Below are 14,776 nucleotides of genomic sequence, written 5' to 3'. Positions count from 1 at the left end.
CCAATTGTGTTGGATGATTGTCCTCTCTTGTGAGGGACAGCAGAGACTGAACAACTTTAGCGTAGAGTTTGATAAATATAAATATTGTTTTCTGTTCTTACATGTTGTTCTGGTTTTCTGCGAGTACACAAAAGGATTATTTTGAGGTGAAAATTATTTCATCAAGTTTCATAGCACAGCAAAATTTAGAGTTGTACGTTTGTGGGAATGGAACACTAGTATGTATTAAGATTTAAACTTGTGAACTCTGAAAACACTTCCAAACATCAGTTGAATTTTCAGATTGTTATCTTTCCTACTTCGTTATTTCTGGAGAAATTCACCCTTCAGAGTGAATTCTAAAGATTCTTAACTTCAGAATCATTTTTAGTTGCTTTGAAAGATTCTTTATGCTTGCCTTCTTGCTATGGAGCAACCACCCAAAATGTGTCACTGGAATACAGAGTTAACTTATTTCTCCTAGGGTTTTTCTTTTTGGTGGGGAGAAGCATTAGAACTGGTTTTTAGATTTGTTTTTGTTTCTTTCTTTCTCTTGTTAGGATATACTACTCATTAACCTCATAATAGAACACATGATTTGTGACACAGATCCAGAACTTGGAGGGGCAGTGCTACTAATGGGTTTGCTTCGTACCTTAGTTGATCCAGAAAATATGCTTGCCACTGCCAATGTAAGTAAATACCTTCAAATAAAATTGCAGTTGGATGCTGGTTGTATGTTACATACGTAATTTTTTATTTTATTTTATTTTAATCCTGTAGAAAACAGAAAAGACAGAGTTCTTGGGTTTCTTCTACAAGCACTGTATGCATGTTCTGACAGCCCCCTTATTGGCCAATACTACAGAGGACAAGCCTAGCAAAGGTAATGTTGCCCTGGATGTTGGGTACATCAAGGGCTGTTGAATTTAGACAGATGCTTGATGTTTAGAACAGAGTAAATGTCAAAGGAGATATTTTGTCTTATAAGAGTACCTGAGACAATGATATATCATTTAAAGTATAATATTTGCACATTAACTATTTGTAAGTATAAAATTCAGCAAAGAATCCTGTTTAATAAGTGAACTGCACTTGCTTAAACTTCAGCAAAATATTTAAACATTTGTATTATTTTGAGTGACTCGTGAGACTGTTCTGTGACATAGACTTGAAAAGGTGTCAGTGTTTTTTTGAAGTCAGAGATTACCAGAGAGGGTCCAGAAGTGCTGCAGAGAACATTTGTGCCACAGTGCTTTGCAGAAAGTAAGGATGTTGGTTCTACATCATAGTAAGACAATCATGAGAGTAATAAAGTGACTGTTCTTGCTGGCTGCTAGCAGCAGTAATGTTTTTTTAATATTAAAGCACATCCAAAATGAATGTGAAAGGATGTACTTAAATTAAAAAGACATGTTCTCTGAACTTCTGAATTAACTGTATAAATTTCCAAGGAATTAGTTCAATTGATCTCCTGGATCTTAGCTTGCCTCCAGGTGGTTTTGAAGTGAGATTTTTTTACTACTTAAAATGCTTGTGTTCTACAGTGGTCAGTAATCTAGTGGTATTCCTAAAAAGTAGTACTGCCTTTTAAAACAATTGAATCTAATGTGTTTAATTTATTGTTTCTGTCTATTTAAAAAGAGAATGTGAGTTGCTTTTTTAATACGCTGTTGTGACTGTGTCCTAGAAATGTTAAAAGAGGCTCTTTTTCTTCCATGCTACTTTTAAGAGGGTTTAAGAGGGTTTCCTGCCAGAGCTGTACAAAATATCCAGTCCATTACAGGCTAGTTCAATTTCTATTTTAAAGGCTAAATACACCTTCCATCATATTCCCTAAGGCATCTGTGGGAAAATATAGGAACTTGTATGTGTTTATCAGACTGTGTTGGATATTTGAAGTAAACTTCTGAAGGTAACATCCTAGTTAATTGGTTTTGTTTTGGTTTTGTTATAGATGATTTTCAGACAGCCCAACTCTTGGCATTAATACTGGAATTGCTAACTTTTTGCGTAGAACATCATACTTACCACATAAAGAACTACATCATCAACAAAGATATCCTGCGAAGGGTGCTTGTTCTCATGGCCTCAAAGCATGCTTTCTTGGCTTTGTGTAAGTTCAAATACTGAAGAATGAACTAGTATTTTGTGAATGAGACTTGCTGTGAATCTTCATTCTTCTGGAAGAAAGCTTTTCACAGATGAGACAGTTTGTTACTGAACATACAAATTCTGCTGTTTCCTCCGTGTTTCTTACACAGATTTACAGATATCAGAATTAGTAAATAATTTTGCATTTATAGAGGTCTTTCCTAAAAAGCACAGTGATCTTGCTAAATCTCAATGTAGAGATGATCTGAAATCATTATCAAAATCCAAGTATCCTAAGAGAGCTGATGAGTTTTGATGGATTTTCAGTAGAAGTAAGCAGAGGTACTTAGTTAAAGATACAGTTACATGTCTGCTTTAAACACTATGTTCAGTACTGCTCTTCACATGCTAGTAGATTCCTGACTGTGTTCAGCATAGTAATAGCAAAGTTGTGTGTAAGAAAGAGATTTTCCAAGATTAATTTATTCAATTTCAGTGTGTAACAGAATCACCTGAGCCCTTCAAATCAAACTTTGAGGAGTAGCTCCAAATTTTTGATTTGAAGCCTTTCAATAATTTAGATTCAGCTACATGTGGTTGCTAATCAGAATTCGTACTGCCTTATAGCAGGATGATACTTTTACTTGTGTTTATGCATGGGTATTCAGGTTCTTGTCCATGCTTTAGAATTTCAGCAGCTTTACAATGAATGTCAGTTAAGTCTGTGCTTTATTATTTGTGACAATGCCAATCTTAAAATTAGATTTTTTTTTGTCTTAATTGAACAGGACTTACTTAAATGCAATCAAACTTACATCTGAATAATTGCCAGGATAAGCAGATTTCCCACATCTTTTATTTTCACTGAGAAAACATTTTACCTTTACTGTAAGACACTCCAAAAATGAAATCCATACCTCTGTGTTAGTAGTGACATAGTTAAACAGTACTATATTATTTCTTCAATGAACAGGGGTGGTTTGTCCTGCAGAATCACAGTGGAGGATTTCTTTATGATAAAACAGACAAGAGATGTTCAGCAGTATGGTCAAGACTAAGCAGAGAATATCTGAATGTGTTTCCTGGTCCTCGGAATATAAACAATATTATATTACTGTTAATATTATAACTTTCCTCTTAATGTTATAACATTCCTGTTATAAATGTTGACATTGCAAATTTCCCTAACTGTTACTAAGTATTTTCTAGATATATATTTTTTTCTTTTAACTGCATTACTGTTTAAAGCATAGCTTTTAATAATAACATTTCCATCTCAGGTGCCCTTCGTTTCAAGAGAAAAATAATTGGACTAAAGGATGAATTCTACAACCGCTACATAATGAAAAGTTTTTTGTTTGAACCTGTGGTCAAAGCATTTCTGAATAATGGTTCCCGCTACAATTTGATGAACTCTGCCATAATAGAGATGTTTGAGTTCATCAGAGTGGTGAGTGCTGAAGATAATTACTGTTTGCTTCACCTTCTAGCTCAAGCAGACTTTTTGTTTGTGCCATATATTATGCTGTCACGCTATGGTGTGATATGCCCACATGACAACTGAATGACAACTAAATGAGCTGTCCTTAGTGTTTTCAGTGTTAATGAATTTATTCTTTCTTATGTTCAGATGGTATGATGATGTGAAAATTAAATTCACTTGGTACTCAGTGTATTTACAGAATCATAGAATGGCTGAGGTTGGAAGGCACATTCGTCTAGTTCCAACCTCTGTCATGGACAGGATTGCCACCCACCAGATCAGGACCCCATCCAACCTGGCCTTAAATGCCTCCAGGAATGGGGCACCCACAGCTTCTCAGGGAAGCCTTTGCCAACGCCTCACCACCCTCTTGAGTAAAGAAAGCACAGCGTTCAATTGGAATAGCAAACTAAGTTAGCAGGTTTTTTTTGTAGAGGAGCTGCACTGGTGTGGTCACAAAGGAAAAGCCTGATGCTTGTTTCTCATGAAAAGTATCTTACTTGTTCTCATCGTAAATAAATACACAAACGTTTGTTTTTGCCTGAGTTATTTAATTGCGGGAAGGAACAGTATGAGAGCTAAATATTGTAAGCATATATGTGTGTTTGTGTGTTTGTTTTTTGAATTTAGCTATTACAACAGATAATAGTTCATCTATCAGTGTACAGAGCTGGTTTTGGAATAATTTTCTATGGAATTTTAGTACTGTTCATGTATTTTGAAGCACATATTCTTAGAAGATTACTACTCTTACACCTAACTGTATCTTTGAAGCTCTAAATTATTAACCATATCTATAGTGTAGTTTTCGCATAAGGTCATTTTTGCACAAGCTATTAATTATGTTTTCTATTGGATATTTAAAAAATAATGTCTCCATTGCTTTTTATATTACATTAAGAAATAAATTCACTTGAAGCAAAATAAGTCACTTTATCTTTATTCCATTCTATAGGAAGATATAAAATCTTTAACAGCACACGTGATTGAAAATTATTGGAAAGCGCTGGAAGATGTAGATTATGTGCAGACATTCAAAGGACTGAAACTACGATTTGAGCAGCAAAGGGAAAGACAAGATAATCCAAAACTTGATAGGTAACGGGCTCTAAATTATTTTACTATAAATTCTGCTTTGGGAATAATGATGGATTTTTCTGATAGCAGAAAGAGTAAATAATTTCAACTTGATTGTATCTCGTCTGTTGTTGAATTTAATTGATCAGTAGAGTGATTTCCAGACGTATTGCTTCAAACTCTTGATCAACTTCAAGGTAACATATTTGCTGAAGAAAGTCACATTCCCTCCCTTTTCTTCCTGGAAAGAAATAATGCTTTTCATCCATTTCAGCTTCAGTAAATACATACTTATAGCAAGGCTCAGCTTTTATCGTATTCCTACATCTTATATGTGGCTTCGCAAGCCTCGCCACAGTGCATGTCCTAAATGAAATAAACAGAAGTGAAAATGCAAATCAGTAAGGAGGCCAAAATTGACATTAATGTGTGCCACAGAAGTATTTGGAAGACTACCACTTAAGTAATAGTTTTCCAGTAGGAGCAAAATTTTAATATAAATGCAGTTTAAAATGCTGTGCATCTTATAAATCCAGTTTATAACATTGGCAAATTACTTTAAAAAATTAGATTTATTTTTTAATAATAGTTTTAGCATTCTGCTGCCTCAAGGGAAAAGGATGTTGGAGCAAAGATAGTCCAACACTTGAGAATAAATAATCAAAAGGAGAGGTAAAAGTAGCATTTTGTATCCAAGGCCCTCAGAAACAGAAAATACTGATAACAAACAAAAATCATGGATGCAGCAGGAAGGGATGACTGTCTTTTTAACATACCTGTTTTTTAATATATTTGACCTTAAATACTGATGGGTTATATTAAGTACAGTGAGAAAAACGTCTATAGTTTCTAAACTTCTTTTTACAACCTTTTATTTACCACTGCGAATTACTACAACAAATCTGAATGCAACACCTAAGATACACTGGTTTGAAATAACATCTAATTGTGCTGTTAGTAAACTACAGAATTTTGTACAGTTAGTCTGAATGTGCTGTTACCAGAGCTGTACTTTATTTAATGCTTCAGAAGAAATGTTTTTAATGTTATTTGCATTGAAAATACAAATAAAGTTGCACATTTGCAAATGATTTGCTGTACTAAACATACTGACTACAGTATTTGCATCCATAAAATGTCCATGTAAATGTCAACTAGAAGTTTTGTTATTAATTTGAGCTGATGGTTGAATCAAAGTTTTTCAAACTTACTGTTCTGCAGCATGCGCTCCATTTTGAGAAACCACAGATACAGGAGGGATGCAAGAACCCTGGAGGATGAGGAGGAAATGTGGTTTAATACTGATGAAGATGATATGGAAGATGGAGAGGCAGTGGTGCCCCCCTCTGACAAAACTAAAAATGACGAAGATATTATGGACCCTATAAGTAAATTCATGGAGAGAAAAAAATGTAAGTGATGAGAAGAATGCCGTAGGCCTAAACAGAAAACGTAATTTGTATTCTGTAGTTGTACTGCAGCTTAGCTTTTTTTTATTGAAGGTCACAGATTTAGAAATTGTGACACTAAGCTGTTGAACAACCACTTCAAAATAAGTTTTATTATCTGTAAAAGCAAAATGATGCAAAAGAGCTTTTATTTCTTAAAGCATCTAAATGATGATCTTGGCTGATAGTCAGGCTTTCCCAAGTTCTGTTCAGGTTTGTTATTATTTTCCATGCTCCTTGTGATGTCGTTGGTAGAATAAGTAAGTGTTCACTCCTGGCCAGTGACAACAGCAGTTAGATGTAGTATAGTAGTAGGAAGAAAATCTATTATCACTCTTCTTATCAAGTTGCGCACAAAGCACTTTCCCTCACAGTAAAATGATTTGCCAATAAATGTTTTGTTCAATAATGTTGCGTTGGTTTTTGTTTTCATGTTTTCTCTGCAGTAAAAGAGAGCGAAGAAAAGGAAGTTCTTCTGAAAACCAACCTTTCAGGTCGTCAGAGCCCAAGTTTCAAGCTTTCCTTTTCTAGCGGGACAAAATCTAACCTTACCAGTCAGTCATCTGCAAGTAATCTGCCTGGATCCCCAGGTTCTCCCGGATCTCCAGGATCCCCTGGGTCTCCAGGGTCTGTTTCTAAAAGCACATCTCAGATGGCAGCTATTACAACTAAGGTAATTTTCAACAGAAACAGTCTGACTTCATTGTTGTAGACTTGGAATTTTCTTTAGCAAGTTTCTGAAGTTGGTAGGAATTTTGACAAAATAAGCAGTCATGGACTGTGTGGTTTGTGCATGCTTTTTGTCTAATGTTTAGCATTTTCCAGATTTGGTATATATGAAAAGAAAAAATATAAGCTTTATTTATACCCAAATACTTGTGTAATTTTTCTACTATGCCTCTCATATGGTATAATTCTTTAAGTATGGACTGCAGTCTTTACATATGGAATACATACATACAGAATTAGCTTGAAATTTTCAGTGGTGATGGAACAAAAAATGTTCAGGTTACTTTGAATATGCAGTGCACTGAAAAAACATTAATAAATCCAAACATGAATTCCTCTTTTTTTTCAGTCTAACATGTATTGTTCATAAAGGTACTGCATTCACAAACTAGATACGTTGAAATAAAGTTTTTCAGTAATTATTTGATCCTCTTGTATGTTCAGTGTTATGCTACGTGTGATGGTACAAAATGTGTGCAATTTAATAGATGCACAATTTAATGTGTGCATTTTGGTTCAGACAAAAGTTGGCTGAAATGTTCAATTTTAAATGCCCATCATCTGTGTAAATAACATGATCCTTAAGAAAAGAATCAGCAGCTGTCATCATAGTGAAGTTTTTGTTGAGCTTCAGAAAGTGTGACATATAGTAGTCATAATTTTTGAAGACGGTGGCACTTCTTTGTGGGTCTAGAACTGCTAATCCTGGATTTGTGGTTACTGTGGTACAAGAGAATTTAAATTTAATTACTGAACATTTAAACTAGCTTTTATGAAGACAGGCTGTGCCATAAAAATGTCCCAATTGTAAATTCAAATCGAAGGGTGTTCTGTTTTTATTTCTGAAGTGCTTGCAGATTGCTTGTTGCTGCAGTCAGCTATGGTTGGTGGAAGAAATTTGCACTTTCACAGACTGAGCTGTGGTGTATATTTAGCAAACCAAAGTAAATTTTTGAATTTGCTTCCTGTTATATCTCTATCCAGTGGGATAGTTAAAACCCCATTTTGGATTCATTTGAATAACTTAATTATTTTTCAGATAATATAATCTTGGCTCATACTTTTTGTTCGGCTTAATTTTGTCCAAAACATGACGAGTCGGTGTCCTTGCAGCAATATGTTGTGCAAAAATCATTTTCTAGTAGAAATATTTTCTTAATTAAAGTAGTTGTGTCTGTCTTTCTAGGGAGGCCTCGTTGGGCTTGTAGACTATCCTGATGATGATGAAGAGGATGATGAAGATGAAGATAAGGAGGAAACTTTACCTTTGTCAAAGAAAGCAAAGCTTGAGTCATCATAATGGCAACTGCTGAAGAACATTACCATTTGGGGGAAGGATATTTTTTCCATTAGAAAACAAACCCACAACAAAGCAGCAATCTTTTGTGAATTACTGTGTGTAACACAGACCAACCTATACAAATGGATTTCTGCCAATCAAGTGCCAATTGAAAGGAGCAGAAGAAGGGGAAATACTTCGTTTAGGGGAAAGACTTACGCCTTTGAGCTCTCCAGCTTGGACCACGTGTTGCCCTTTTCTCAGGGAAGGAAATGGAAAACAAAAACAAAAAAGCCAACAGGGCAGGAGTTTTGTTAGTGGAACTCTGGATTGGCTGGTCAGTTGCTACAATCAGAATATGCTTTCTTGGACCATACATGAGACTTCTGAAGAAAAGGCGGTTTTTGCCATAATTCTTCGCTAGTTAAGAATGCCAGCAGTTTCTTTGTATAAAAGAGACCTGCCTTTGAAAATCGTACATTCTGAACATTTTAGTCAAGCTACAACAGGTTTTAAAAACCTCTGTGGGGGAGGGCTGAATAGAAAGTTTCCTCTTTTTTTTTTTTTTTTTTTTTTTTAAATTTTTTCCTTTGCCCTTTAATCTGGAGTTTTTTTTTTTTTTTTTTTTTGTTTTTTTTTTTTTTTGAGGTGGGGGATTTGTTTGTCCCTTTCTGATTAAAGATTGAGTGGAATTCTAGATGTGGTCACTTTTGTGTCATAATTTTTTTGACCCCCTGAGTGTATGCTTAGTTGTTGAGTATATATTTGGGACCATTAAAATTTTTTGATGTAATATAATCTCACTGTTGTGCTGGTACCTGTTTCACCCTGTGTAATTTTGTTCTGCATCACATATGTTTAGGATTTTATGAAAGGTGGTATAGTTTTTATTGGAAAAAAAAAATCCTTAATCTTATCACAGTGTGCATAAAAGCAATACTATTTTGTGACTAAATATTTTATATTAAATTTTACATCAGTAACTGTCTTGCAAAAAAAATCAGGGAAAATAGGATGGAGTAAAAAAATAGATAACTATAAACATGAAATTAGTATTCCAAAGAGACTTTGAAATTTCTTAACAGTGATGGTAGACTAACTCATCAAAATGGAAAATGGATGATTTAGGAATACCAGTTTAATGACTTATTTGACTTAACAAAAATAAAAAAAAAAAAAAAGAATTAAAGCTGAAGGAAAATGGCATTAGTGGTTTTTTTTTTCTTTTTTTCTAATCTTTTGACTTCCTTTGGAATACCAGTTTTAGTGAATCAAAGATGGTTGCAAAATAAATGTTTTACAAGGATACCATCTTTTGAAATTTATTCTAATACTCGATTAAAATACAGCAATTAATCTTTGGATCTAACTCAGTGACTACATTTTTTCCCCTTATTCCAAAATCTAAATTATATTAATTAGTAATTGAAGCTAAGCGTTTGTGCTTATCGTTTTTACAGATGGCTTTGATTGGATGGCAGTGCTTCCATAAATGAGAGCTTATTCAGTTCCCCAGCAAACAAGAGAACCCTTCTTATATATTTTCAAGCATTGATTTACTTCTCAACAATCAAAGCACCAATGTTGCAAAAATCAGGATGTTACAGGCATTAATGTATCAGGTACCAATAGAAGTAAGAGAAACTGAAGTCCAAAGCTGGATAATAGTTGACAACACTCAAAATCTCAGGTTAGCAATTTGTTCTTGTAAATTGAGTGTTGCATGGAAGAGTCTGTGCTAACTACAAATGCCAAACGTTTTCTGCTGAAACATTATTAATGCATGTTAGTAATTTCAGATTTAAATGGAAGTATGCATCAGGGAAAAATAATTAGCCATCTTTTCCTCAGAAAGTTCGTATTAAATCACACCCAAAGGTCAAGTTTTTGCAATGAGTTTGGAATGTGCCAGGGCAGTTCTCAGCAAAATAGGTCACTAAAAGACAAGTACAATCTGCTGCAATATAAGGGTGCCTATGATATCTTAATAACCTGTCTGAAACATCATTTTTGCAACTTTGGTGTCAGTGCAGAAAGGGAAATCTGTGATTTGCAGGTTTTTCTAATTAGTCTGAATTTTAATCCTTCCCAATTTGTTAGACTTCACTTGAGCATTATGCTCCACATTTTTGTCCATCTTCACGTCTCTTCTAGGCCCAGGAAGTCATTCTTATGAGTAGTAGTGATTTTGTTGATTTTTTTTTTTTAATGTTCCTTCAGTTTTTCAGTGCTTCATCTCGTGTTGTATGATGCCACATCTCTTAATATATAAGGCACTTTCATAGTATTTATAGGGATCTTGGATTTTGGACTTCAGTCACTTCATTTAGTAGAAGTACTGTCGGTAAATTACTGGTCATAGTCAAAAGAATAATAGAAGTATTTCTGAACGTTTTGTTTTTATGAAGCTCTAAAGTACTGGTAAAATACGTAGCTGAATATCTAGTAATGCTGTCTAACTCGTAGTTGGACAGTTAGTTGTTCCAGTTATCTGGTGCTTGCAGCCTGGCAGGACATGTCTACACATATGTGACACTCATGAAAGATGTAAGGAGTTGGGAAGTGAGTGAGTTGGGGGCAGCAGTGGGTATGCTCTTGCTCCGTGACTTTCACTTTTTTATTTATGAAAATCTAGAGATATTTCAGAAAACAGAAATAATGGGATTGGAAGAAGCAATGGACATTAAAAAAAAAAAGTGGATATGTGTTAGGAGGGGATGAAAAATGATGTTATGAGACAAAGTTTTATTCTAGAACTCTCCCTCTTTCTATCCCTTCCTCGGTCAGTGCTTTTTATTCTTAATACTACTTGCCCACATGGCAAGAAAGCCTTGTGTGTGTTGTATTAAAAGTGGCTCAGTCATCTTAATCGTATTTTAACTGTAACCATGGGATGGTTTACAGGATAAACCCAAAGTATTATATGGAGTATTTTACATTTATTTTGCAGGGTAATTCATTAGGTACTTTAAACACAAATGAGATGGAGAGGAAGGAATATTATACTCAACAGCTTCTCAAAAAGAATTGTATGAAATAGTTAAGAACATACGTCTTTTGTAAGGTAACCAGAAACACATGTACTTAGTATTTTGGAGAGTTTGTGTTTGTGTGTCAGTAAGGGCTGCTATATAACTTCAAGTATGTACACATTTACGTTTATATTGTACATGACATAGTACTTGAGTCTGGAGACTTTATCTGATGTATTTGTAAAGATGATTTGTATGCCACTTCCTGACAGCTACACTTGGCAACAGGCCACCCTTGTGCTCTTACATTCCTTCCTTAGCTGTCCTAGACTGAAGACAGAACAGTGTCTCTTCTGTGTCTGAGACTTGGTGCCAGTTGCTCTCATGTATGCTTCCCAGCTTTGAGCCTGGGTTTACTGGGGTACCAGACAAAAGGTGTTCTCAGCATCTTCACCTTGAAAGCCACAGTCTCTACAAAATGAATGACTACTGACCATAAAGCTTTCCAGCTCCTTCAGTTCTCTAGCAGAAACATCTGTGGATAAACCTACTCACCAAGGCCACTCGAATGACTTCCAGCAGAGTTCACTGCTTGTGGATCCAGCTTGCTGTGTTCCTGGGATAGATGCTGTTCCAGTATGGTTCTTCTATTAATTTTTTCCTAATGGTGATCAAGTTGAGTCATATTGAGTCATGGAGATATTCTGTTTCAGCTTCTTCCACTAAGGTTGTTGTACCAGATACTTGAGGCTGCAGAAGTTTCTCATGAATTTCAAATGCAGAAGTACCTGGTCCCCACGTGAAGCATACCTTTACACTAATGGAAGTAATTCCAAGATTTCTAGATTTTTTTCTACTGTTCACAGAGGAGAGCTATTGTCAGGTAACAGTGCCCAATGCCAGAAGACAGATCTCCTGTATCATAAGAGTGGAAGGATCTGAAAGCTGGAATGTCTCGCAGTAAGTTACCTATAAAACATACCTGTCTGTATTATACACACCTGGTAGCCAACATCAGCCTGTCTGTCTCCCGCAGCCCACCTAGAGAAGAAGTCATGTTCTTGTGGAATTGATTGTCGTGTTGGTCCAATCCTCTTAACAGACCAAGGGTTAAACTGCCTAAATAATTGCTGCGTGTGTTTTTGCAAACTCCACAGGTTTCAGAAACTTTAGTTAGAGAACTGGCTGGTAAGAGTTATACTGCTCCTGCAGTTCCATCAGGAGTTTAGATTCCCTTCCACACAACAGAAGTTACTTTGGTTCCCTCACTAAATTATGTTTCTTAACATCAGTAAAGCGACCATGGACATTCAGCCCTCCATGTATCAACCATTTCACAGCCACAGAGGCATCCTGGAGCAGTGTTGTCTATGCTAGAGTAGTTCCACAGGTCCACTGGCTTGAGGTCAGATGTGAAAGTAGGACACAACATAAATGTGAAACTGAGTAAGAAGTTACCAGCAACTGAAGTTTTTAAAGGTAAGTTATCTACATGAATGTTCTGCATCTGTTCTTGCTGCTTTCTCTTTCTGGAATCCAGAAGAAAGTGAGGTTGTGCTTCAGTCCAGACAGGAGGCAGGGCATGTGGATGTGCTGCAGAACAGCAACATGTTTAAAGCATTTGCAGCGCCTTACTTCAACCAAAGTCACAATATAAGGTCTGTTAGTTATGCAAGGAAGACCTAACTTGCTATGTTTTTGTAGGTGGCTGGCTATCTGGCGACTTTGTGTCTTGATTTGAGATATCTATCTGCAGTCATATTTACTGGAGCATAAATTCTTTTTTTTTTAATATATAAATTGAAATAAATAAAACTGTTCAAAGGTGAAATGAAACCGCTGAGAAAAAGTTTTTAAAAAGGAGAAGGGACATGCAGTCTTCTGCATGACAAGAGCACTTGTGAATAATGTGAAAACAATACAATCCAGTGGGCACTATGAAAAACATGCATGCATTAAGGAATGACTGCAGCAGATGCTGATGTGCAGTGATCTCAGATCTATGCCAGAAGTGTCACCGTGTGCTGTGACACCTTCCACAGGTGTGTTGGTCACTCACAGGATTTTTCTGAAATGGCTTTATGCAAACAACTCTGATTTGGGTTCAGACGTAGAAATTATTTGGCATTAAGGTGGAATTACGTTCACAAACTGTGAATCTCTTTACATACAGACTTGGGATGATTTGAGCTGAATAATGTGGATTTTGGTAATCTGCTTGTAAACAACCCTAAATGACACGTACAAAGATGTTGTATCTGCTCTGTCTCAGAAGCAGTCAGTAGTGAGTTCATCTCTACTAGCGTTGCTTCTGGAAGTATGTGCATCCTGGAGCCCTACTGCTATGCTCATGAGATCTAAGGTGAGCTTAGTCCTTTCTCTTACATTTCAGGTGTATGTTTTATTGACTGAAGTTTTAGAAATCTGGTTTTAATCTATGCATACCTTACTAAAGCTTATTTTAAACCTGCTGATGTTGAGCGGCCGCCTGATAGCATTCAGGTGAGAGATTGATGCTCCTACATCAGAGGGTGCAGGACAGTCATGAACCTTCTGGTAAAGCCAGGAACGTGTTAGCTGTGTTTGCTCTGTCATTGTATTGATGTTGAGTAAATAAGGATCCCTGAAGGAAGCAGTGATCAGGAATGTGTGTTTCATCTCTCCACTCAGGAGACATGGGGGTAAGTGGAAGCAGCTCCTAATGAACTGATCCATGAAAGTCTCTGATAACAACACAGAACATGTGGAGGAAACTTAAAAATATTTCCAATCTGCTTCCACTTTTACGAATCTGAAAACTGTTACACCAGATCATCTTACTTTGAAACAAGCTTCTTTCCTTCCTGCAGCTCCCACCAGCCTCCCCAGTTCCCCCCAAGCCAAAGGAGCTTTCTCTGCTGCTGCCACAGAGGGTTTGCAGGTTAGCCCAAATAGCTGAAAGCTGTGGTTTTTATTAAAGAAATCACTGCTGGTTAAAACCAACAATGGAGCACAGCTCTGAAGCCATCTAAATATATTAGCATATATGGGCTTATCCTCAACACGGAAATAAATCTTGAACCCTTTTAAAGGACTAGATTACCTGTAGTCAGAAACAAGGAATATGGAAACATTTGTTCTTGTTGTTTATATATCTTGCAATAAGCTCTCTCTGAAGAAAGAGGCACTATTTCACCTTTAGAGCACACATTCCTTTGGAACCAAGTACAGAGATGTGTGGTGTGTCAGGCAGTGGTATGAGATTTTGATTGTCATCATGCCCGTACAGATGTTCTGCACTGCAAGGTAAGAATGACCACAGCTCTCACACTTCAGATAGCAGAACTCTCAGGCAGTTTGGTGAATAACACAGACTCTATTTGGACATACAAAAATGAGACTTCTTCCCTGCAGAGTGAGGAGCCTGACAGCAGTGATTGGCTGGACTGGAGCCTTTAGGAGCTGCACTCCAGTCCTTTAATATGTTTACTTTTCCTGATTAAAATATTATCTAATTCACATTAATTTTGTAGTAAGGAAGGGCTTTGTTTGCATGGCACAAATTTCCCAGTGTTGTTCCCTCTCCTGGTATGATCTCAGATGGTGCACCTCATATTGCTGTCATCTACCTGCCCTTGGGCTTTGATAACGTTTCTTCCTTAAAGTAGTCCTTGCGCGTGAGTTTGCTCCTCAGCTCTAGCCAACCTACCTGCTTTCCAAAGCTGCTAGTGAAGTA

General features: G+C 36.2%; 1 protein-coding gene across 1 annotated transcript in view; it reads left to right on the top strand.

The window, feature by feature from the left end:
* PPP4R3A (protein phosphatase 4 regulatory subunit 3A) overlaps positions 1-8,688 on the top strand; it is a 37,598-nt gene extending 28,910 nt beyond the window's left edge. Inside the window, exons 8-15 of the mRNA XM_042867725.1 lie at positions 540-671; positions 763-865; positions 1,937-2,095; positions 3,354-3,523; positions 4,512-4,654; positions 5,855-6,045; positions 6,528-6,754; positions 7,997-8,688. Coding sequence (XP_042723659.1) covers positions 540-671; positions 763-865; positions 1,937-2,095; positions 3,354-3,523; positions 4,512-4,654; positions 5,855-6,045; positions 6,528-6,754; positions 7,997-8,110 — 1,239 coding nt within the window. The 3' untranslated portion in view covers positions 8,111-8,688. The remainder of the gene's footprint in view (positions 1-539; positions 672-762; positions 866-1,936; positions 2,096-3,353; positions 3,524-4,511; positions 4,655-5,854; positions 6,046-6,527; positions 6,755-7,996) is intronic.
* The last annotated feature ends 6,088 nt before the right edge of the window (positions 8,689-14,776 follow it).

This window comes from Lagopus leucura, unplaced genomic scaffold, assembly GCF_019238085.1.
Source record: "Lagopus leucura isolate 7727_CA_CO unplaced genomic scaffold, USGS_WTPT01 Super-Scaffold_1, whole genome shotgun sequence".
NCBI lineage: Eukaryota > Metazoa > Chordata > Aves > Galliformes > Phasianidae > Lagopus > Lagopus leucura.
This window is presented reverse-complemented; position numbering and strand designations above follow the sequence as displayed.